The sequence below is a fragment of the Pagrus major genome, chromosome 1, assembly GCF_040436345.1.
Source record: "Pagrus major chromosome 1, Pma_NU_1.0".
NCBI lineage: Eukaryota > Metazoa > Chordata > Actinopteri > Spariformes > Sparidae > Pagrus > Pagrus major.
In genome coordinates this window covers 39,797,857-39,823,579 of record NC_133215.1, presented here as the reverse complement: position 1 = coordinate 39,823,579, position 25,723 = coordinate 39,797,857, and the positions used below count along the sequence as shown (strand labels likewise).

The window sequence follows — 25,723 nt, the reverse complement described above, 5'->3', positions numbered from 1 at the left end:
ACAACACAATTTATACTGTTTTACTTTGTTTATATGTGGCATATCCTGCCACCTTTTTAGCTTCAAACAGTGTTCTGGGACCTTATTTTCCTCTGAGAACAGCTTGTTTATTCACTTATAGAGAAAATAAATATTTCAGAGTTTTGTATCATTACCTCATTAATATTGTAAATATTAAAATTCTGAGTTTCTTATCCAAAACTACATAGTGCCCCTTCAAATGAGCCACAGCATTATTAGTTATGTAAGTATTTGGTCCTAAAACCAAAGTAATGGACCCATTAAAAGAATGATGCTTCATGCAGGTAACAACTGTCTGTCTCTGATGGTAACTTAATTTGCTACATCATTTGATTCGGTGCAAATGCAGGTTAAAGGTCATATGACAAAAGTGGGTCATGATAAATATTAGCAAATATACAGATTTCATTGCAAAGGTCACATTTACCTAAAGACAGATTTTTTCATGTATGACTTATCATATATCATTATCATAGGTTTAGAGGGACAAGAAAGGAAAACTTTTATAAATTTAAAAAAATAATTAAACACAAATTCACAAGGCCCTTTGACGGACGAGGCCCAAGGATAATACCTACTCTGGCCTCATGGTAAAACCACCTATGAGTGCAGAGCACACTGACATGTTGTGATGGTATCAAGTGGAAATGAATCAATATGCTTAATCTTATTTGGGAGCCCCCAAGGTCACCTACATATACTATATGTACATAGACATTATTTTTACAGGAAACACAAATCTACCAACTCATCTTACGTATGTTTTAATATGACAAGCTAACAAGAACTGAGTCTACTGACTGACTCTGGTACATCAACAAATCTGGCTGCAGTTTGGTATTTACAGTAGGTGTCAGGGCAGTGAATGCACCTCTGTACAAGAGTTGGTATCAGCAGCAGCTGAGAAGAGTCCAGTAGAATGGAGTTTTGTCGCAGTGCAAAGAACTTGACCAACCTGCTAGTTAGCCATTAGCCAAGTAGTCTTGCCTGCGGCCAATGAAAAGGTGGGGCCTCATTGTGACTTCAGTCCTCTGGCCCCATTCTGACAACTTATCAACAAGTAGCTAAAGAGTGAATAGTCTTGTTTCACCTCAGTACTCTCTGATTTGTGTTCAGCGGTTAAAAGTTGAACCAACAATCAGACATGATATTGTGTAGCCTGGGTGAAAGGTGACAGATGCTTATATAACTCAGAATGATCTATCTTTAAATGTACTGATTGATTCTATGGCTCAGTGAAGTTTTGGGAGTTCTGTTTTAACCAACAGCCATGACTCCAGAGAAGTTCAATCAAATTCATACACATACAGACCTCAATTCTTCAAAAGTATTGAGCTAGTTAAATAGTTCACTAGTTAATAAATTAATATACTCGTTACTGAATACTGTGTATTCATTGCAGCCTGGTGCTGAGGTTGTATTTTTGATTGTCAAAACTAGTGGGCACGGTATAAAATTTAAATCAGCCACACTGTCGAAAGGTTTGCAGGTATGTGATCATAAAGCATTGGACAAATTAAAATTGTGATGTCATGATGATGCTGTGAAAAGTCAGTGGCCAATCACACCACAGCAGAATGTAATGTAGTGTGTCACATGTATTCACTCGTTTTTTTTGTTTTGTGCACCAGTTTATAAAAAAACTTTATTTCATCCGTGGATGCCGACAATCACTGTAGGACCGGCATGCTGGTAGCATAACAACATAGCAGCTTCGCCTTTCAGCAAACTGAACAGCGGGGGTTCCCAGCATGTAACACACACGGACCATGGAGTGTGTGTGTATGTGAACACAAGATATATCTATTGTGTGTTAGCAGGTTATGTAACATTACTGCACATAACTGTTGAGCTGGGTTGCAGGAAACCTGGCTTCATCCTTTCAATCATTATATACATGATCTGAGGAAATTCTGTCTCTGCATCTTTCATTCAAACACTCTTCTTGTGAGTTACTCATAATGACAGTTAATGCTAACCTATAAGACTTTAGGAAAGTAAAACTCTAGGATCCTTTCAAAATCAATCACTGCTTTAATAACTGTATTTGTTTCATGGAGGCTACAGGATTCACAGAAAAGACAGAGTCCAGTTCATCTCATCCACCTCTTTAGTTAAAATATATTTAAAAATATATATTTTCCTGAAAATACTGACTTTTTTTATTCATTGTGGTTCTAGTATGATTTCCTTCATAGTATGTATTACAAGTGATTTTAGGAATGGTTACAGTAACAGGTCCTTTAATCATTAAAAATTTAACTGATGACATAATGTTTTACAGCTTTAAGAAAATCTGCAGATGCGCAGAATGTATAACTGGATATGCCATGAATATACAGTAACTGACTCTCCCCGACTAGCTTTACTTGGTGTATGATGAATTAGTGTGCTGATCTAATCAGTCATCTTCTTCTTTTTCTTTGAGGAGTGAGACTGGGAGATTTGTCCAAAACAACGTCCTTCACAAGAAACTCATGACGGTTCCCTTCTTCCCGACCTGGTGAGGCTGCAGCGTGAGGAACTGAATAACAATCCTGTGAATCAGAAAAAGGCTGTCAATCATTTCCCCAGTCCATTAATTAAAATATGTGAATACAGTTTGAAAGGCTAAGATCAGCTGTTCTAAACCTCTCAGCTGCTCTGTGATGTTTCGAAGATTAAAGAGTTCTGCTCTCTTGGAGAGTTAGTTTAAGTTATGATTAATCACTTCCGGTGAGATAATTGGCCAATTCAACAGGGTGAATCTGTATCCAAGCTAATGCATGTTGTAGTTTTTAACTAAGGCCTAATCTACACGTACACAGGGATTTTTGGAAACTGTACATTCTGTAGCATTTTAGCACTGTTTTAGAAATAATCTCCGTCCATACAACACACCTTAAAACGTATATCACATGAACATTTATGTACACGAGGCATACATGTGCCGTAAACAGGCATAAGATACAGTCTGGTCAGATGCTTAGCTAGGGAAATGAATGAGGCGTGTGGGTAGGGCTTCAGACAGTTCAGCCTGCCTAATGTAAAGTTCTGTTTGTCTGCAGGCAAAAAAAGTACAGCTACATTATGAACACAGTATGATGATGGCAGCAAAGACCAGGACAAGGTGACATGCTGTATGGTGTAGTGAAGACACAACATTCTTTGTATCAGAGCCCTGAGTTGATAAGTGTGTGAGATAACTCTGATGTCTTGTTGTTAAATGGACAAATCAACTAAAGCTGGACATTATGTCTGATACGCAGATGAATCTGTGAGTGGTTCAAGAGGTGTAAAACTGGATGTGTAAACCCTTCACATCACCAGATAATCTGTGCTGAACACCAATTAAATGGGCAGTGCACTTGTACGTGTAAATGTATAATTTACTCTTACTACTTTTGATACTTTTAACCATTTAAAGAACATTTAATAAAAAATACTATATTACTCAAAATACTTGATACTTTTACTCAAGTAATATATGTATCGCTAACTTTTGTCAAAGGAATATTTTAATATGGCATCTTCAGTTTTAGTCATGCTTGACCTTTGGGCACATTTTACAACACTGTCCAGTGACAGCATACGTGCAAGCACAGCAGGGATGTCCTTATGCTCACCTGTCTTCAGTCAGATGAAGTTCTCTGGTCAGAAACTCAAAGATCTTGGCACTGTGCTCCTTGTTCTTGTCGGCAGTGTCAGTCACACCGATGGCAGACACTGACAGCATCACACATGGAGAGCAAGATCCACCTATCAGCATCTGCACCCCAGGTTTCACCACCACGTTCATCCTCTGAAAGACAAACACAGCAAAGGGAGGAGTGAGCACAAACACACAGTCATTCATTTATCTGTTAGATGAAGATAACGTGAGCACATTTCCCCACCACAAGGTCAGAGCTCGTTCTTCTGCATCTGGAAGCCTGCTCAAGTGTCCTTAGGAATAGTTCACTCTAGAACGAAATTCAGTCTTTATCGACTCACTCTCATGCTGATGAGAAATCCGGTGTAGTTTTTTATTCCTCAAATTGCAGCTGGAGACCCGTGGGGATACCGTCCTGCAGCAAAAATCCATATAACGGGCGTCAATGGTGCCCGAGACGAAAAGGTCCATAAAACTACACAAAAACTTTGTAATATTCCTCCATACTGCTCGTCCACTGCAATCCAAGTGTCCTGAAGTGTCGACATCCAGAGTTTACTCGAAACAACGTCATTTAGTAAATTTTTTTAGCCTAAACAGTCACTATACTATATTTGCCTGGAGGCAAAATTGCGTGCACGCAAGTCTCCCTTCACACCCGCTCGCACTCCTTGTTTGAGTTTATGCCGTAACATATTTGGGGGCTCGTCCGAACGCGGTTTTCCGCTTTGAGTTGTGTTTGTAGGCTTTCGTGTGGTGTGATGGAGTGTTGAAGGCTTTTTTGGTTTTTGCCTCAGCATGTGGCTGCAGATTGTTGTCTTTGGCACAGTTACTTGTGTTGGTAAACTGTATCATGGTTGGTTTTTCCTCTCCCAGTGTTAATTGTAGCGTGTTTTGACAAAGGGTGAAAGTTCCTTTGATACTTTGTGTTGTTTGCCGTTACCTCACATGGTCTACTTTTTGGTGTGTTTTTGTGCACACATTTGTGGATGCCATTTATTTTTGTGCCATTGTTGCTCATTTAGTTTGTGTGTGTGCTGTGCCATATTTTCGGGAGCTGTGTTTTTTTTGCCGGCCCGTTCTTCCTCCTGACTTAGCAGGGGATTCCTTTTTTTTGGTGATCGGTTGGTCGGGTGTGGTGCTCTTTTGCTTTTAAGGATGGAGTTTGATCTTCATGATTTTGTAGAGCAACCTAGCCTGGATAAATTACATCCCTGCACAAAGGAGCATTTGTTTGCGGTCACTGATCATTTTGGTATTGCTGTGCCTAAACAGACGAAGAAACAGGTGGTAAAATCCGAGTTGGTGACTGCTTTAATTGATAAGGGAGTTTTGCCTTGTGACCCCGGTGTTGTCGCAGTGAGTTCACCTGCGGGGATGGAAGACCCAGGGGTACAGCTCCATCTGAAGGAGTTGGAGCTTGAGATGCGTCACTTGGCGATAAAGGAAAAGGAGCTTGACTTTGAATTGCAAGCACGCAAGCTTGAGGTTGATAGACAGGTTCGTTTGAAGGAGCTGGAATTAAAGGAATCCTCCTCCTCGTCACCTGTGGGGTCTCAGTCTGATGAATTTGACATGAACAGGTGTATTCGTTTGGTTCCTCCCTTTCATGAGAGGGATGTAGATAAATATTTTACTTTGTTTGAGCGTGTCGCAAACAGGTTGAAGTGGCCTAAGACCACTTGGCCATTGCTTTTGCAGAGTGTATTTCGTGGCAAGGCTCAAGACGCCTATACATCTTTGTCATCTGAGTTGAGTTTAGATTATGACAAGGTCAAAACAGCTGTGCTGAGGGCATATGAGTTGGTGCCCAAGGCATATCACCAGAAGTTTCGCCAGTCCAGAAAAACTAACAGCCTCACTTATGTTGAATTTGGCCGCGACAAAGAAGTTCTGTTTGATCGTTGGTGCCAGTCTAAAAATGTCATATATTTTGGTGGTCTGCGTGATCTCATATTATTGGAAGAATTTAAGAACTGCTTACCAGACAGGATGGCCACTTATGTTAATGAACAGAAGGTATCTACAGTCTCTGACCTAGCTGTCCTGGCTGATGAGTACATCCTCATGCACAGGGAAGCCTTTGACAGGTCTCAAGTCTTTTTCTTTCCCTGTAAAATCAAGCTTTCATGGCGAAATTAAAGCCAGCAATAAGGAAGGTGTTGACGCTAAAGACAGGCCAGTCTGTTTTTACTGTAGAAAGCGTGGCCACACCATAAAACAATGTTTTGCTTTAGATAAAAAAATAAGTCTCCAAAAGCAATTAATTTGTTGAAAACAGAGGCTTTGCCAAAACGGCAGTCCTGGCCTAAACAGTCCATTTCTGTTGGTCCTGATCTTGACGTGTATGCTCCATTCATTATGAAAGATTTTGTGTCCCTGTTACCATCCTGAGGGATAGTGCAGCCTCACAGTCAGTCATTCTGGACAGAGTGCTGCCATTTTCGGATAAATCTTCCGTTAACTCTAAAGCTTTGGTTCGTGGCTTTAGTATGCAGTTTCTGGGCGTGCCGTTACATGCTATTCACCTTGACTCTGAGCTGGTAAAAGTGCGTGTAGTGGTGGGTGTAAGTCTGCAGTTTTCCTTTGATGGGGTATCTTTCATTTTGGGCAACGATTTGGCTGGGGGTAAAGTGTTATTAACTCCTGAAGTTACTGCTGTTCCTCTCTCTGAGCACTCAGATGACCTGAAGTTGAGGTTTCCAGAGGTCTTTTCAGTTTGCACTGTCACTCGTGCAATGTCTGTGAGGCAGAAGCAGGGTTTGCCTGATGAGGAGGGCGAGGTGGAATTGGCTGACAGTTTCATGGCTGATTCTGACTGTCTGGCTTCCTGGCCAGTAGTCTCTCCTCCCGCTCTGTCTTCACCTGTCACTCCTGTAGCTCCCGCTGTTTCCTCTTCTGTTGAAGAGCGAAACTCTAAAGTGTGCATGTCACGGGGACAGCTTATTGTTGAGCAAGAACATGATTTGTCGCTAGCTCCTTGTTTTTTTGCTGTCGTTCCAGCAGATGAGGTTGAGAAAATGTCCACCTGTTACTTTGTACAGGACGATGTGCTTTTGCGTAAATGGATGCCACGGCACATATCCGCACAGGATGATTGGGGTGTGGTGACTCAAATTGTAGTTCCAAAATCTCATCGGTGTGAAATTCTCAAACTGGCTCATGATAATCCGCTTGCTGGCCATTTAGGGGTGAATAAAACTTATGATTGCATTTTGCATTGTTTTGTCTGGCCAGGATTGAAACGGGATGTGCGGCAATACTGCAAAACATGCCATGTCTGTCAAATCTCGGGTAAACTGAATCAGACCATTCCACCTTTCCCGCTTTATCCGATTGCAGTGGTGACAGAACCTTTTGAACAAGTTATTATTGACTGTATTGGTCCTTTGCCGCACACGAAAGCGGGCAACAAGTTTCTTTTGACGATCATGTGTTCAGCAACTCGGTTTCCTGAGGCCATTCCCATGCGTAAAATTACTGCAAAAACCGTTGTGAAGGCGCTGGTGAAGTTTTTCTCCGTATTTGGTTTGCCGAAAGTAATGCAAACTGACCAGGGATCTAATTTCATGTCACGTATTTTTGCACAGGTAATGAAACAGCTTGACATCACTCATTGTTGCTCTAGTGCATCTAGTGCATCACCCAGAGAGTCAAGGGGTAATTGAGCGTTTCCATTAAAGCTTAAAGTCTATGCTCCGCACTTACTGCCTTGAGTCTAATAAGGACTGGGATGAGGGTGTCCATCACCTCCTTTTTGCTGCCTGTGAGGTGGTTCAAGAGTCCTTGGGCTTTAGTCCAGCAGAGTTAGTGTTTGCACACACTGTGCGTGGCCCTCTGAAACTATTGCAGGAAAAATGGCTGGGTGACAGCAAACCACAAAATCTGTTTATGTCAGTAATTTCCAATTAAAGCTTCCCTGCGCTTGTGAATTGGCAAAGCAGAACATATAGATCCTTCGATCCAGGTGATAAGGTGTTAATGATATTGCACATTCCTGGTCCCGCTTTGCAGGCTCGTTACAGCGGTCCGTATGTGGTCCAAGAAAGAGCGAATGACTGGGACTACATAGTTGCCACTCCCGAGTGCCGGCAAAGTAGGTTGTGTCACATAAACATGTTAAAGCCATACCTGGACCGAGAGTCTGTCCCTCAGTCCCCTGTCAGTGCAGAGGGCAAGGCGGTTGCGGCGCTGTCCAGTGCTGAAATGATTGATGAGGCCCTGTCCGGTGCTGATCCCACAGAGGCCCTGGCGGCTTCAGCTTCTGATGTCGAGGATATCCCTGGTCCGTTCAGTGCTGTTGTCCAAGGACAGTGGAATAATGCTGAAATGTTTTCCAAACTTGAGTGTTTTTCGCATTTGGCTCAGGTTCAGCATGAGGATGTGGTCAGTCTGATAAAATCTCACGTCTCTCTGTTTTCAGATGTGCCAACTAGGACCCATGTGCTGCAGCATGACATTGATGTGGGCAATTACCCGCAAATAAAGCAGCATCTGCACCGGGTCAATCCCAACAAGTGCCTCCGTTTGCAGCAGCAGGTCACTTATGTGCTGGAGAACGGCATTGCGGAAGCCAGCTCTATTTTGTGGAGTTCACCGTGTCTCCTAGCTAATAAGTCTGATGGCTCTGACTGATTCTGCATGGATTTCTGTAAGGTGAATGGGGTCACAAAGCCAGACTGTTATCCTCTCCCTCGGGTTGAGGACTGTGTAGATCATGTCAGAAGTGCCATTTATGTAACTAAGCTTGACCTGTTAAAAGGGTATTGGCAGGTGCTGCTGACTCCTCGGGCGAGGGAGATTTCTGCGTTTGTGACCCCTGACGCTTTCATGCAGTATGCGGTGATGCCATTTGGCGTGCAAAATGCGTCTGCGACCTTCCAACGCCTTGTAAACATTGTCTTGTCGGGCTTGTCGGGGTGTGAAGCTTATTTAGATGATATCGTGGTTTACTCGTGTTCGTGGCATGACCATATTCAGCAGCTTCGTGCAGTGTTCGGGAGACTGCGTGATGCCAATCTCCCGCTCAATTTGGCAAAGTGTGAATTTGGTCGAGCTACTGTGGAGTATTTGGGGAAAGTTGTGGGTCAAGGACAGGTCAAGCCGGTGCATTCAAAAGTTGAGGCCATTCTGTCGTTCCCTGCACCTGGTGCCCGTCGTGAGCTGCGTTGTTTATTAGGGATGGCGGGGTACTACAGAAGCTTCTGCAGGAACTTTTCTGCTGTTGCGGCCCCGCTTACCGATCTGTTAAGTCCCAAGATGCGTTTCCACTGGTCTGAAAGTTGCCAGCAGGTGTGTGTGAAGGCTTTGTTGACCATGCGCCAGTTCCTGGCTGCGCCTGCATTTGACCATCCGTTTAAGCTAGCTGTTGATGCCAGTGATGCGGGGGCAGGTGCTGTCCTCCTCCAGGATGGAGACGATGGCGTGGAGCACCCCGTCTCATATTTCTCCAGGAAATTTAATCACCATCAGCGAGTGTATTCCACGATTGAAAAGGAGGCTCTCGCGCTTGTTTTGGCCCTCAAGCACTTTGAGGTTAACGTCGGCTCTGCTAGTTCGCCAAGTATCATTTACACTGACCACAATCCTCTAATGTTTATGAATCAGATGTGTAACACAAATCAGAGGTTAATGCGCTGGGCTTTTTTTTTTTACAGTCTTTTAACATCGTAATCGGGCACATTAAGGGTCGAGAAAATGTCTTGGCGGACACTTTGTCGGGCTGTCATGGTTTGTAAGGTGTGAATGATATTCACAGCGCTCCCACATTCACTATTTTAGGGTGGGGGTGTTACGTGTGCCTCTGTTGTGTGTTCTGCTCTCCCTCTCTCTCTCCCCGATTTTCATTTCCCCCCTCCTCCCTCTATACCTGAGTACACCTGAGTGTGATCGGTGAGTGGCCGGAGTGGCTGAGGTGATAAGAGGGCAGAGGGTGCAGATACAGGGGAGCTTGGACACACACATGAGCAGCAGTGCACCTGTGAGGAGTTGTTTTGTCCTCTTGCTTCTCCTCTTTGAAAAGGTTGGTTTCTCAGCCTCCATGCACGCTTAGGTGCTGGGGCTTGGTTCATAGGTTACCGGTAGTCCTGTTATCGGTTTTCTTTGTTTAGGATTAGTTTTTCCACATAGGTAGGTTAGGGGGAGACGCGGGGAACGACGGCCCACTGCGTGGCTGGTCCAGCGTCAAACCACCTTTCTGTTCCTTTTGGCCAGGACTTTCAGCCCCCTTTTGTTTGTTATTCAATTGACCGATTTAATAAAGCCTTTTTGAGTGAAATATGAACCTTGTGAGTGGTGTCCGTTGTATGTTGCTTCCTCCAACCCTTTGTTTGAGTTTTAATTTAATCACTACAGTTGGAGGCCATAACAAGCTACAAAAGTCTTTTTAATCCAAACGTAATAAACAGGCTAATCCCTATCCATCTTAGAAATAGTGTCTGATAATAAAATATACTTACGTATCAAACGTATAGTATCGTAAAGCCCACTGACATTGTCCTATAAATGAATAACACTTTCCAGCCAACCACAGTCACAACTCCTCAGGGGCCATGATGTAGACTGGGTGTGTATGGCCACTGGTAGATGTGCTAAACCTCTGTTCTGGTGTTTTGGATTAACACAGGGCCATGTTAACTGGCGACCATGAGCCGAATGCGTCAGTGGTTGCCGTAGCCACAGCAGATGTTGAAAACGGGAAGAGAAGACGTGGCTGTCCTCAGATTTGCCTCTTTGTTCAGGTTGTCTCTGTGCAAAACATACCCAATCCATGGTTGGGCTCCTGTTTGAGTAAACGTGCTTAACCCTCAGTCGCTGTATCAACGTTGCTCGTTGTTACAGAAGACGTTGTAAACAGGAAAAGGGAGAGTTGCTCTTCCTGTGAATGTTAATCTCTAATAAACCTTTATTTAATACACTTACTCCTCTTCGCTTCCTATTTGAGTAAAGATGCATCACATAGAAGAACTATGGAACCCTTTTAAATGAAAAATGAAAAAATAAAAAATAATACGGGACTCAAACTCATATTCATTGCGGGAAAAGAAAGAACTGTACCGTGGCAATTAGCCCACCAAACCAACGACGCCACACAGGTATCTAGCGTTACAGCCTATTTCACTCCTCACAGCATACACACAGCCACCTTTTGGATGCAGAGGTGGCCAGATCAACTTGTGACCGCAGTGTCTATGCACCATGTCGGTATTGTGATGGTTTAATAACACAAATAGGCATAACCTTTATTAAATACACTCACTCATCCTCGCTTCCTATTTGAATAAACATGCATCACATGGAAGAACTATGGAACCCTTTTAAACGAAAAAAGAAGAAAAGATATTACAGGACTTGAACTCACACTAATTGAGGGGAAAAAAACTCTAGCGTGGTATCCAATGCACTACACCAAACAGATCATGCAGGTTACTGGCGGTATAGCCTATCTCACTCCTCACAGCATACACACAGCCACCTCTTGGACGCAGAAGTGGCCAGATCAACTTGTGACCGCAATGTCTATGCACCATGTCGGTACTGTGATGGTTTAATAACACAAATAAGCAGCCGTTTGAAACATTTTAGCAAAAAATATAATCAATTTATGTTAGTGTCTGTAAGATCATGTTATAGGCCACTTTAAATGTGTAGGAATGACAACAGTATCAGGGTGCCACGTGCTGCCCAAAGGATGCAACAACTGGACAATACCAAAATCAATGAAAATTGTCCTCTTTATCTGCTCAAAATTTAAGATAGCCCCAGTTATTTTTCATCATTCAAGCATTTTTTTTGTCTTCAATATAGAAGATTACTACCAGGAAAGCCCATAAATAAGGAGGCCAAGCTCAAAATGTTCAACAAAGGAAGAGGATATAAAATCCTTATTTGTAAAACAAGATTGAAGATCATCAGTTCCTAAAAACATACAATCTATGACCAGAAGTATGAACACCCAATTATTTCATCCATATGTGTTTGCTGAGAAACCCATTAAAAACACATGGGTATTAGTATGGCTTTGTTGGTCCCCAAAATAGGCCCAGGTGAAGTCTGGGTACATTAGTCAAAGCCTCTTCCAATCAGCTCGTTAGAAAACAATAGGGGGAAACATATATAAGGCTGTGCAGAAATGGCATCTGTGTTGGAAGTAGGGAGATTTGTCATCAACAAAATAAAAAAAGAGAAAGAAGAAGTCATGGACAAGAAGATTTTGAAAGAAATCATGGATTTCAAAATCCATAACATTCTACCGGAGGGATTGACCAAACACCAGAGGTATACTATAAAAAGAAGAGCCTCAACTTATGTGCTCAAGGGTAAGTATTGAATTGCTCTACCATCATTTACAATACAATTTACAAATACATTTGTTCTGTTGTATTAAGACTAAAATGTTGTAATTTTGTTTTTGTCCAGATGAAGGTCTTTACTACATATGCAGGCGAAGACAAGATAAAACAGAGCACCTGGCCAAAGTGGTTACCTCAGCCGCAGAGGCAGACCTGATATTTCAGGAACTGCACTGCAGTCCACTGGGCTCCCGCTGTGGTGTTGAAAAAACCCATCATGCAATAATCAGCCGTTATTACTGGCCTGGAATGGAGGCTGACATCCACAAGTGCCATTGAGTTTTTTACATTAAGGTCTACTTAACAAAACAATCTTTCAAATTGAAGCAATAATACATTGGATTGAATTAAACAGTCAGTTTCTTTTTGAAACCAAAGGCCTATGAGCCACATTTATTTGAATATTTTTTGGCTTCAGGTTGCCTAGTGTCCAGACTGCCAGGCCAAGCGGGCCAGTCTGAAGGAAAAGATTCAGTACAAGCCAATAGAAGTGAGGTTACTTGTGCAACTGCCTCTCACATGCACCAAAATGTGCTTACCTACCAACAACTTCTTGTATAGATGTCTAATTATCCTATGCTAATTTCAGGTTTCAGAGCCATTTGAACTTGTGGGGATGGACCTGATGAGGCTGACTGTTACAGAGAATGGTAATCAATACATTTGTGTAATGGTTGATTATTTCACAAAGTGGGCAGAGGCCTACACTCTGAAGAGTAGGTCTGCAGTGGAGGTGACCAAGTGCATTCTTGATTTTGTATACAAATTTGGTGCACCTCAGAGACTGCTTACAGACCAGGGCACAGAGTTCAAAAACCAGGTAAAAATATGAGAAACATTTATATCTCACTCAGGTATACAGCAAATGCTGAATTATTTTCAAAATTGAATTTAAGGTAAATCTCAGACTGTGTGAATCCCTGGGGATTCAGCGGAGCTTCTGTGCCCTTTATCACCCGCAAACAAATGGATTGGTGGAGAAACTCAATGGCACCATCCAGAGGTAGGATGCATATTGTGATATATTGGTAGGTAATCATACACCCATGACATGAATGGTATGGACTGAATTGGTGACATAAAATGGCTGCTGTTTTGTTGACTAATATGCACAATTGTCAGGTCCCTCAACAAGCTGGCCCATAAGTGGCCGAAAACATGGGACCGTTACCTGCAGGCCACAATGTTTGGCCTGCGCTCAAAGAAACACCTTACGACCATGTACAGCCCGTACTTTTTAATGCTTGAGTATGAGTTTTATATTTATGAAGGAGTTGTGGTAATGACTTGGATAAATGGCTTGGAATGTAACACCACTTGGCATTTTTATACTTTAGGTGACAACGGCTAAAGTGGAGAGCCTTGTGATGAGGGAGGAAGTTTTCCAGGGGCTTGGAAACCAGCCTGACACATATGACCGTGTAAGAGCAAATGTCTCTAAAAGCCAACAAAAAAATCGGCAAGCACAAACTGGCACAGGGACAATTTCCAGGTTGGAGATGTTGTGCTCAAACAGAACATCAGGGAGCAGCAACAAAAAGTGAGTAAGATGGCCTTGGACATGCTGGGGCCCTTTACAATCACTGCGATTAGGGACAAAAGCGTTAGTCTGGCAAGCCAAAAAAGCAAAATTGATGGCGAACCTGGACCAGCTAACGCATTACACAGAGCCAGAAGAGAATACCAGCTAAGCTCCTCAAATGTAGTGGCTCTCCTTTGGCTTGCCCCCCCACACAACCACCATCCAGCCCTTGCAACGTTGATACAGCGACTGAGGGTTAAGCATGTTTACTCAAACAGGAGCCCAACCACGGATCGGGTATGTTTTGCACAGAGACAACCTGAACAAAGAGGCATATCCGAGGACAGCCACGTCTTCTCTTCCCGTTTTCAACATCTGCTGTGGCTACGGCAACCACTGACTGTATCCAAATTCAGGGGCTGCATCCTTCAAGGACGCGGCCTTTGTGGCCCATGAAGGCCGGGTCCTTCAGAGAGACCTTGAAGGCCACGTCCACCGTTGTTAAATGGGACGGTCTAGCCTTCGGAGTATTTCCTGGTTGCGTCACCAGGTGTTCATGCATTAAAGTCTGTTTTGGTTCAAATCTATCAAACGTGTACATTTATTTGTGTGTGTACAATGTGTCAAATCTAAATTGAATTATCAACAATACAAAATAAACATTAACCCATTGGTGAATAACAACTACCATAGTATTACCAGCGTCACGTATTTTAACTGAAAGTAAAAATTTGGAGGTTTTATAGTCCCTTGAAGTTTAACATATCTGGCGTTGGATGTGCAAATGAGTAAAAAACGAGTATAAACCCAAGACTCACACTTGAATGTCATGTCTGCGCCACTTGATGTCGCCATTTTCTCTTTCTTTCCCTCTTCTGTTTCAGGACTGAGCGGCGCGCAAAGGATCTTGGGATGTGGGAGGCCGCGAAGGATATTAGCGGTGCGTCCTCCAAAAAGGGGAAATGAAGGCTGCATTTGAAGGAGCCTTCGAATTTGGACAGCCTTCGCGCAGCGTTGTGACGTAATTGGCCTTCAAATGCGCCCTTCGAAGGCTGCAGACCCTGAATTTGGACACAGCCACTGACACATTCGGCTCATGATCGCCAGTTAACATAGCCCCGTGTTAATCCGAAACACCGGTAATCGTCCGCCAGAAACTGATTCGCCCAGTTTATATATGTCTACAGCTGCTTTTATCTGGATCAAACAATCATAACTACACATACAACTTTATGTCCGTGGTAATTGCAAAGATATAAAATATATAAAAGATATAAAATAAAGAATTGATCTCTATTGCAATTATCCTTATGACTCTCCATTATTTTACCTGCTCTTTGTCCTAGATTATAACCAATCCATTCCTTTTTACCTGTTGAAATAACTTTAAAGGGCTAATACAACTCATAAAAGGCAGTATTTCACCTGCCAAAAAGACGGAAATCAGTTTCTGGCAGACGATCACTTTTTGGCACCACACCGGCCATTCGAGTGGTGAACGCTGGTTTTGATACATCTGTGTCAAATAAATGTGAAGCTGCTTCTGTGTTAGCTACATGAACTTGTGAGGTACATGTAAACATGACTTAACGTTACTTAACGTTAACGTTATTCAGCGCACAGTTGTGCGGCTGGACTAATGGAAACCAGCTGGGTTTTAGAGGAGACACGCACATGCAGCCTTGACATTTAATCACTCTTGCTCCAGACAGGGTTCGGCCCCAAATGTACTCACGTCCTCTGGTTTTCCGAGAGCGGCCGCGGCGCAGGAGCTCAGCCTCCTGACGAAGTCCTCCGAGAAAGAGATAGCCGGTAAATTACTTTGGAAATCAATGAAAGGCATTTTAAAAACTGCTGGAATCACCTCTGCTGACAACTGTTTGAAGACGAGGACGAAGACCAGTGACAAGACAGCAAACCTGCTACTTCCGGTTATACCTTTCAAAATACGTGCGGTTCGTGACAGCGATCCAAGCCGCTGCTGCTTTCTACTGTTTCTGCTCATATCATATGTAGTGAAGGGCGATAGTAAAGGTTTCCTATTTAGAATGTTAATTTTGAATACCAATGAGTCAGAGGTTTTACCGAGGACAGGTCAAGAAATAAAGCCACCCTTTATGTTTTGCAAGTCCGTTTCCCCAATTTATGGCTTTATTTTGAAAGTACAATCGGATGTAACCTAATGCATTGAGCTGGCTGCAGGCAGGCAGCTCCAATGAGAACCAGGCTGGAGCGCCTTCGCCGGCCGGCCCCCTTCATTCATTTTAAAGAAATGATCGGTGAAATGAACTATTTTACTCAGTGTGGTACAAATTATCCAGAAGTCATACTTGAGTAACAGTAAACACATATTGTCAAAATACAAAGCGTACTTGAGTAAAAGTCTTAAAGTAGGCCATCTGATATTAAATGTTCTAGTGTCAAAAGTACAAGTTAAAGTAAACTATATATTTACATGTAAGTGTATACTATATCATATGGGGCGACCAACTGTCAATTATTGGATCGAATATTTGGAATTTTTTTGATTATCGGAATCAGTGTTTGTTTTTTATTGGATAGCCAAGGTAAAAATCAATGTATTTAAAAATGATGTACTTTGGCTCTGATGCAGCATGCAATCTGCAAAGTAACTAGTAACTAAAGTTATCAAACAAATGTGGTGGAGTAAAAAGCACAATATGTGCCTCCAAAATGTAGTGGAGTGGAAGTATAAAGTAGCAGAAAATGGAAATACTCAAGAACAAGTACCACAAAATTGTATTTAAGTACAAGACTTGAGTAAATGTATCAGTTACATTCCATTACAGATTATAATATTTAAGCTCAGTGGGTAGAGCAGGTGACCAGCAACCAGAAGGTCGCTGGTTCGAACCCCGACTCCCCTGGGTGGAACTGAGCTACATGCTGAAGTATCCTTGAGCAAGATACTGAACCCCGACATTGCCCCTGACGCACAGTTGGCACCTTGTGTGGCAGCCTCTTCCATCAGAAAGGGCCCTGCGATGAGCTGGCGACTCGTCCAGGGATATACCCTTGCCTCCGCCCATATGAAAACTACGATTAGCTCCAGTAACTAAACCCCCTGAAAGGGGGGGATAAAGCGGTAACATCTCAACAACTCTCACGGATAAAGCAGCCAAGAAAATGAGATGAGATGAGATTATAATATATATTACAGTAAATGACAATTTGTGGTTTAAAACACGACATAACAGAAATCAAGACAACGCATTCTAACAGGATGTGTAGATAGCAGCTGTTTATTATAGGATTATTACTGTACATTACCAAAAACATTTCATACATCACACAGTCATCAGTCAAACAAACCAACTACCTGAGTACAGCCTTCAGATTTTGGGGTTATGATGTGTCTACAATACAGCATAGGTGTCATTATTGAAGTATGTCCATCGTGACAGCTGACACCCATCCTTTACACCAGTGATGTCACACCTACAAAAAAACATAAAAAATTGGTCATGGTTACAAATACCAATACCAAATACAAATATTATGCTGTTTTAAACGTATGTGCAAGCAGTTGCTGTAGCTCTTTGCAAGTAAGCACCAGGGGTGAAAGTAAGCCGGTACGGTCCGGTAATGCGTACCACTAAAAGATTCAGTGGCAGTACGCAGTACCAGGAAGAGGGGGGAGAGCGGCTGCCTGCTGAAGCCCTCATTCAGAACCAGTCACGGCCGCACTTTGGGTCAGAAAATAGATCCGCTAGCAATATGCAGTCTTGAACACTACTATGTCTGTTTATAAATTGCTTTTAACTCATTCTGAATTGTTTCTGAACTATCCGTGCTGAGTTTTGGTCCATGCTGGACGGAGCCTTGGCCGGACATCTCCCTCTCTTCCTCACGGCTCTTGCCCTGCTTCTCTCCCCCTCCCCTCGGAGAGAGCCCGGTGCCTTCGAAACGTGCACTACGTTTAATGTCTTTCCGTTCGTTGTAAAATGTCCCAATTAAAATCAGTAGGAGAGTAAACAGTTGTGTTTCATGTTATTATATTCAATTTCAACGACACAGAACAACTCGAAAAAAACTGCTTATGAGCTAACGACCAGAGTTTCGCTCAGCTGTACGTGAATGCGCATGCGCGTCTACTTCCGAAACAGAGCGGTTGCTATGGGGATGGGTGCGTTTGATTTAATGCACTGGGATGTTTTCCACAACTGGTCCACAGACATCAAGAAACGCCGCTTGCGCCGGGACAGGACGAACAATAAATTACACCAACGAAATTCCACACATTCTTGTGGTTGGCTGAAACATTTTCAACAAGATTTAAATATCTGTCAGTTATCAAATACAGATATAAACCGGAGAGAAACACAACAGTCTAATTTTTTTTTGGTCAAACTAAAATTTGGAACAATGCAGAGAAAAATAACTTCTTTATTTAAAAGAAAAGACAGGGACACCGAAGATGGGTTACCACCACAGAAAATGAGAAAATCACCCAGTGATGAAGATTTTAACCAAGCTGAGGGTCAGGGTGAAGAGGAGGCACAATGTCAGGAAAAAGAAGCAGCTGTAGGATCCCCAGAAAAAAGCACAGATGATGATGCTAGGCCTCCTGCTTCTCCTTCCATTTGGACAAAGGACCAATATGAACAATTTAAAAGTAAAAATGAATGGTTGTATGCCCAACATGGTAAACTGGGATGCACTCCATGCCACGATGTTAAGAGTCTAGGTCTCATGGCATCCCGTGGTGTCAGTATTGCCAGCCAGTGGGCTGAGGGAAAGATAGCCCCATTCGGTAATTCAAGAGATGTCCAGCTTTTATCGCTGCGCAAAAAAATTCATGAGCACCGAAACTCCCAAGCACACAATGAAGCAGTTAAGATTCTTCAGACAGCAAAGAAAGACGTTCTTCAGAACATGAACGCCACCAGTCAGGAGTCTGCATTTGAGTCCACTGCCAGGGTATTCAGGACAGCATATTATGTGGCCAAAAACAATAAGCCATTCACTGACTGAGAGTCTGATTGAACTGCAGCAAGCTAATTCTGCTGATTTAGGTCGTGTTTTGCACAGCAAAACTGTCTGTTGACATAATTGATCATGTGTCATCACAGATGAAGAAGGAACTCCTGAGGAAAATTATAGAAAATAGGTGTAAAATTACAGTACTAGCTGATGAGTCAACCACTGTGGGGCACAAGTCAACATTAATTGTGTTTTTGAAAGCCAGTGTTGATGGAGAGATGGAGCCCATTGCTTTTCCATTGGACCTTATTGAGCTGGATAGCCTGTCTGCTGCTCATATCAAAGAACAGCTTATGAACTGCTTGCTCAAGAGTGGCTTCACCACTGAATTGCTGCAGGAAGTTTTCATTGGATTTTGCAGTGATGGGGAAGTCAGGTGTTGGGAAGCTGCTCCAGGATGACTTTCCAGGCATTGTACTGTGGCACTGCCTCAATCACAGACTGGAGCTGGCTGTGGACCAGGCACTGGAGGCAACAGGGGGAACAAAAGACTTCCAGGCCTTCCTTGACAGCCTATATTCATTGTATAGCCAGTCACCAAAAAACATGCGGGAGCTAAGTGAATGTGCTCACAATTTACACATCACACTCAGAAGAATTGGAAGAGTGTTCAGTGTTCGCTGGGTTGCTTCTTCATACAGGGCAGTCACTGCAGTTTGGCACTCTTATCCAGCACTGGCACAACATTTCCGTGAGGCATCAGAGGATGAGACAAGGGACAGCAGAGAGAGGGCTAAATTCAAAGGTCTGCTGTCTAAGCTGTGCTCAGTAAACTTCCTGAAAAGTCTTGCACCGATGGCAGATGTCCTGACTGAACTGAAGAACTTGTCAGAGTTTCTTCAGAACAGGAAGACCACACTCCCAAAGGCCCATGAGATCATGACGATGTATGTCAAACGCATTGAAAGCCTTACTTCATACCCAGGGCAACATGCACTTGAAGCTAGCCAGGCAGAGGAAGAGATGAAATTCAAGGGAGAACAGTTAAGAGTTGGCAAGTCTCCCATCATTGACTCTGCACGGTTTATTCAAGCAGTGGCAGAGAGTATGAAAGACAGACTCTTCACCACCACAGTTAACAGAGCACAGGCCAGTGTCACAGCCAACAGAAAAGAGACTTACAATAGGCTTCTAAATCAAATAACAGTCCTTAACCCTGACAAGTGGGACCATGACAATCCTCGATATGGAGAAGATGAGGTGAGGGCTTTGTGCCATGTCCTACATCTGAATGAAAAAGAGGCACACCTTGGATTCATTGAGTACAAGGCCAGTGGAGGAAGAAGCATTCCTGACAAGATGAGGAAGTTGGTTGTGGCAGTGGATACATTGTCAACAAGTAATGCAGACTGTGAGCGGGGGTTCAGTACCATGAACAACATCATCACTGAGTACAGGAGCAAACTGACAGCAAGGAATGCTGCAAACCGACAGCAAGGAATGCTGCAAACCTCCTCTTTGTCAGCTCAGTTGGACCACCATGCATGCAGTGGGACCCAATGCCTTATGTGAAGACCTGGCTGGGCAAAGGAAGAAGAGCAGCTCACACAACAAGTGGCATGGCTCGCCACCACTCAGAGGAGGATAACTACTTTAGGCCTCTGTGGAACATCTTTTAGGTGATGTATTTTGATGAGGGGTAGATCCACTTTGAGTTTTTGCTCATGACTACTGTTCTTAATCATTTATGTGATACTTAGTATGTCAGAAAGAAAGTCCAAAGACAGAGACTTGTTAACTGTTCAGGTATGAAATGAGGATGTTGAAAATGTTTTAAGTTATGAAATTTTCACATAAGCCTGTTAAAAGAGACACTTTAAAATGTTCCAATTTTTATGTTTATTGAATATCAGTTGTGTTCACGGCAGAAAGTATTCTGGATGTTTATCAATGTTTCATACATGCCAGTACCTTAATAATTAAAAGAAATATTTTATCATATTGTCAAGTGTTTCTAATTTCTGCCTACACAGGTAGCCTACAGTAAAATATTGAAATGTTTTTATTTGTTTGGGTTTTGATTTTGCTTTTTTTAAAATGCATGAAGCGAGAGAGAGAACAATATGAGGCAATGAAGGTTTTGGTAATAGTACCGGCAAGAATTTAAATCTACTTTCACCCCTGGTAAGCACTGAATCAAAAAGTCAGAAAACAATCACGTGAAAACAAAGCTGGAGATGTATGAAGGTAGATTTGTGTCTTTATTATTCAATCAAAAAAAAGGTTGCTTCAATCAAAAAATATATTTTCAATAAAAAAAACCCCATTTCAATCAAAGAAAAAAAGTGTTTGAATACAAAAATATAGTTGAGACTCAAAAAAATGCATTTGAACACTGTTTTTCTTTGCTTGAAAATGTTTTCTTTGATAGAAGTGAAGGTTTTTTTGTTTGAATGACGGTTAAATATTGAATCTGTATCTATAATAACCAGATCCTGACATGTAAATGTGATGTCTGTCTACCATACTGTCAACTTAAATATGGACAACTGACTGCATAATATATTAATCAGAATCAGAAATACTTCATTAATCCCCGACGGGAAATTGCTTGCGTTACCGTCATGTATTATCACAGTAGCAGCGTTACATACGTTGGCAGCTGTAAACACATAAAAACATTATAAAAATACATCCGGTGGTTTGGTGCCCACCTGTAAACTGAACATGTCAGGAGTAGTTAACGTTTATAATCATCCGAGGACGTTACAGACGTTGTTTTTGGTTCCTGTCTGTTTCCTGAATATATTCGTACATGTGTGAATGTGTAAATGAGAGGCATTAACTTATAGCACTTTGTAGAAGGAGCTTTGTAAAGTTCACTCCATTCACTTGTATTAGTTCACGGGGCAGAGCTGCCTCCTCCAATATGTCGGAGACGTCGACGTATCGCAGCAGCGGGCCAACCCGCTCAATGAGGCGTCTATGTATATATGTCTATGGTTTTATCTACTAACCAACATAGAAATATATATACAACAATTCCACCACTGCTTCCTGGCTTGCTGGCGACCATGACATGTCTTGGTGTAGACACTTGTCACTCAAACATGTCTGACCAATGGGGAAGCACCCGCCCACTGCGGTACGTTTGTGTCAAAATGATTTAAACAAAAAAAACGATTTCAAAACTTTTTTCACTTCAAATCGAAAAAAAAGTTCAATAAAAAAAAAACACTTAAAATGATTTTTTTTTTTTTTTTTTTTGCATTTAAACAGTTTTTTCTTTGATTGAAAATATATTGTTTTTGATTGAAGCAACTTTTTTGGGTTTGAATAATTAAGACTCGAAATGTGGGAAATGTCCTACCCATAACATGGTCCAAACACAAAAAAGATTACTTCAATCAAAGAAAACATTTTCAATCAAAAAAAGTGTTCAAGTGCAATTTTTTGAGTCTCAAATATTTTTTTGCATTCAAAAACATTTTTTCTATGATTGAAAAGGTTTATTTTTTGATTGAAGTGATTTTTTTTATTGAAAATATTTTTTGTTTGTTTGAAGCAACTTCTTTTTTGATTGAATTATAAAGACACAAATGTCCTACCCATAATATGGCCCAAACACAAAACAACAATACTTCAATCAAAAAAGTTGCTTCAAACAAAAAAACCTTCACTTCTATCAAAGAAAACATTTTAAAGCAAAGAAAAACAGTGTTCAAATGCATTTTTTTGAGTCTCAACTATATTTTTGCATTCAAACACTTTTTTTCTTTGATTGAAATGGGTTTTTTTGATTGAAAATATATTTTTTGATTGAAGCAACCTTTTTTTTGATTGAATAATAAAGACACAAATCTACCTTCATAGAGATGGCAGTGTAACAACAAAATGTAGTAAGAGCTTGCTATATGAAGCCTGAATGAAAAATATTAGATAGCCCAAAACAGCTGCCTTGTGTAAACTGTTAAATGACACTCATGGCTTGCTTTGAGCAATGCTGGATTAAGTGGCTCCAGCCATCGTTCAGTACACTCACCGTTGGAGTACTTGCAATGTTTGAGTGCCTCACTGAAGCCCTCACATAAACTCAGGTCGTTCTGGTTGGTGGCACAGTCCAGAAACTGTTTGACCTCAAAGTGACAGGGGCCTGGCTGGGATGGAGCAGGCCGAGGGGGCTCCTGCAATAATACAAGCAAGGAAAGAAACACATCACACACTTGAGTTAGAATCTCACCTTTCTCAACAGCAGAGTTGTTACAAATTTACAAATGGGATTATTGGTTGGGTCAGCCTTGACAGGCAACCTGTGGTTGGCCAAAACTTCACAAGTAACAGTCTGGATGTTATTTTGAATCAATAAGCATGACCCGGATGTCTTCAAATATTAGTCACTTGGTCAATCACTTCTGTATCCCAAATAAGTGTACATCCTGTAAATATATAAAGCAAAACAGTTCTACCTCCAGTGCATTGGTTCTGGGGTTCAGGTTTTATTGAGAGTGTTTGTGAGAGTCAAAGTGTGTGTGCACATGAGTTGCGATTGGACACACACACACGCACAAGCATCCCTCTTTTTGGCACTTTTAGGATTTTATGAGTTGGAGCCTGGACACACCAAACCAATATCAAGACAATACCAAGAACTAGTGCCAATAGAGGCAGACAGTTGTATCACCTAGTGTCGCCTCTGTCTTGGCCAAAGAGCTGCATTGATAACAGGCAACTGGCTCCTATGTTCTGCGCCCATATGAGAGGAAATAACTCTCGATAACACCAGGTGGCTCTAGTAATCTTTATTTGACATTCCAAAAGGGAAAAATGCTGATACACACACTGTTATAAAAATGCAACTGGAGAAAACTCTACCTTTGAACATCTCCAGGCAGGTGAGGGGATAAAAACACTGATCACACTCCACCTCTTACCTGGTACGTAGGTTTGGCTGGCTCTACACTGCTGCTGCTGCCCCCACTAAACGCTCCTGTGAGGGCGCTACCAACGACATGGCCCACAGCTGAGCCTACTGCCACCCCAGCAGCTGTAGTAGCCATCTGGGCCATGAGGCCCGGCCCTTGGGACTGAGCTGGAGCTGGGGCCAGGGCAGCAGGAGGTGGATGAGCAGGGGCCGGAGCATGGGATGGAGCTGGGCTACAAACAGAACGAACACATTCCACAGTGTAATTTATTATATAGAAGACAACTTTAAAAGCTTGTGTTACACCACCACCTCTCCTTCCGTTCAACTGTATCAGAAATGTAGACCATGAAATAAAGGGAAGAATTCTACCTTCATACAACGCACTGCAACAATCATATTTATTATCAGCCAGGAGTTTTCAGCCTCAGTTGCAGAAAAAAAAGACAGTACCTTGTGTTGCTACTGTAAAAGGAGAGGTTGAGGTTTGTTGGTTGATAAATTCCTCAAAACAATTAAAGAAAAAGAAAAGAAAATCACCTGTCAAACTGTCTGACAGATTAAATGAGTAGTTGTCTCATTGTCCTGTCAGGAGCGGTTATCCAGACAGTGTTACCTAACTAAGCTGCACAAAGGATGGAGGACAGAGTGTAACCCAAGCAGGAAGGACTGCTTTCACAAAATCATTCACATATTTTAAATACATTTTTATATTTCATTTCTGTATTGATACAGAGATAGTGTTGCTCTCTAACATTAGGAATCCCCAATGACAATGACTTGTGACATTATGATTATGCATTGCAGTCCCTTCATGATTGTAGATGTTCAGTCAACTATTGTCATAAGGAATACCAGCACGCGTTCGACTGAGTGTCATATGTTGGAGTCCTGAGGCAACTAAATAAGCACGTCGAGATGTAAAGCAGCCTTCAAAGCTCCTTGTCCTCACTACGAACCTGCGCAGCAATATTTTGACTTGCCTCACCTTTCACACTGTGACCTTGCCAAAGACCTAGGTTAACTTCATGTTAGACCTGACATGATGATCTCAGTAACTTATGACGCAACAATAATTGGGACTATATGCCGTCACTTGTATAAAGTAGTTATTAGTGTGGCTGACAAACTATCTCGGCTATACTGTCAAGAACATATCTATTTTCAAGTGTTAATATATGTTGAATTAGCGCTTCTTCCTCACTCTAAAAAGAACACGTGAGACAGTGAGAGCTGTAAGTTACTATAGATGTATTTACCTGGGTGCTGAGGGACGGCTGCGGCTTCCTCTGGCCATCTTCTGAAACGACACACACTTAAACTAGATTTATTGGTGAACCGACCTAAAGTACAGAGGAACTCTGACGAAGCTCATAGAAAGTGCTACTTTAGCAGACTGATCTGGTCACCACCGGCTGACAGCAGCACTCATGCAACTGACCTTGTGCGGCTTGCCGGTTAGGTGCACAAATATCGCGAGACTTAACGCGCTATCTCAAAATCCCCTGATCTGTGCCCCCTCCCCTCCCTAAGACCCGGAAACTGTGGGGGGCGACAAATCGCACAAAATGCTGCTTTAACAATTCAAACTGAAGCCTCTTTATGGTTGTTTTGACACATTTTCTGTGGGACAGGGCAGTCAGTTTTCCGTTTTTCCTTGTTCATATGTGTTCAGCCTTTTTATTTTATTCTTAACAAGCTCATTAGTCTTATAGATAATTTTGTATCCAGCCAATTTCTAGCGTTCATATAGAATGGATTAAAAGTAACTAAGTAGGTCTACTTAAAGCTTGGGTAGGTAATTCTGTTCAAAAGCATTTTCTATCATATTTGTATAACATTTTGACAACATTCAAAATATTAAATGATTTGAAACCCTGAAAAAAAATCCATTGTCTCTAGCAGTAGGCTCGTTCGAGATGAACTACGCCTTGCCTGGAAGGTGGACGAGACCAGGCGGCAGCAGCAGGGGGCGGTGACAAAAAGCTGCAGTCAAGTCGGACAGTTTCCAGCCGCCGTCAAAGAACATACAGGAAGTGACAGAAATATTTACATCCTGTTAGAGCCATCTGTAGGCTACCTGTAGTTTGCAGAACACGTTGGGATAGCTATGGCTGATATGTGTGTGTGTGTACATATATATATATATGTGTGTGTGTGTGTGTGTGTAGCAATTTTGGGGTTCAGTATCTTGCTCAAGGATACTTCGACATGTAGCTCAGTTGCGGCATATGAACTGAGCTACCTTTATTATTATTATTATTATTATTATTATTATTATTATTATTATTATTATTATTATCAACCACACAAAATATGTTTGCTAACAGATT

General features: G+C 42.0%; 2 protein-coding genes across 2 annotated transcripts; both read right to left on the bottom strand.

The window, feature by feature from the left end:
- Positions 1–2,032: 2,032 nt before the first annotated feature.
- Positions 2,033–15,455, bottom strand: LOC140995461 (D-dopachrome decarboxylase-A-like). The gene is made up of 3 exons (XM_073465462.1): positions 15,261–15,455; positions 3,627–3,802; positions 2,033–2,558 (listed from the first exon to the last, which is right to left on the bottom strand). Exons 1-3 carry the CDS (start codon positions 15,366–15,368, stop codon positions 2,486–2,488), a joined length of 357 nt encoding a protein of 118 aa, XP_073321563.1. The 5' UTR covers positions 15,369–15,455; the 3' UTR covers positions 2,033–2,485.
- Positions 15,456–16,772: 1,317 nt separating this feature from the next.
- On the bottom strand, positions 16,773–24,843 carry LOC140996463 (coiled-coil-helix-coiled-coil-helix domain-containing protein 2-like). The gene is made up of 4 exons (XM_073466883.1): positions 24,650–24,843; positions 23,401–23,623; positions 22,512–22,653; positions 16,773–16,984 (listed from the first exon to the last, which is right to left on the bottom strand). The coding sequence occupies exons 1-4, from the start codon at positions 24,685–24,687 to the stop codon at positions 16,965–16,967; spliced, it is 423 nt and encodes a 140-aa protein (XP_073322984.1). The 5' UTR covers positions 24,688–24,843; the 3' UTR covers positions 16,773–16,964.
- Between the last annotated feature and the right edge of the window lie 880 nt (positions 24,844–25,723).

Coding starts and splice junctions, on each gene's coding strand:
- LOC140995461 (XM_073465462.1), bottom strand. CDS start 15,368: ATGCCTTTCATTGATTTCCAAAGTAATTTACCGGCTATCTCTTTCTCG. Junction 3,803..15,260: donor CTCTCGGAAAACCAGAGGAC/GTGAGTACATTT, acceptor TTTGTCTTTCAG/AGGATGAACGTGGTGGTGAA. Junction 2,559..3,626: donor CTTCATCTGACTGAAGACAG/GTGAGCATAAGG, acceptor TCTGATTCACAG/GATTGTTATTCAGTTCCTCA.
- LOC140996463 (XM_073466883.1), bottom strand. CDS start 24,687: ATGGCCAGAGGAAGCCGCAGCCGTCCCTCAGCACCCAG. Junction 23,624..24,649: donor AGCCGTCCCTCAGCACCCAG/GTAAATACATCT, acceptor TTCTGTTTGTAG/CCCAGCTCCATCCCATGCTC. Junction 16,985..22,511: donor ACATTGCAAGTACTCCAACG/GTGAGTGTACTG, acceptor GTTTTTTTGTAG/GTGTGACATCACTGGTGTAA.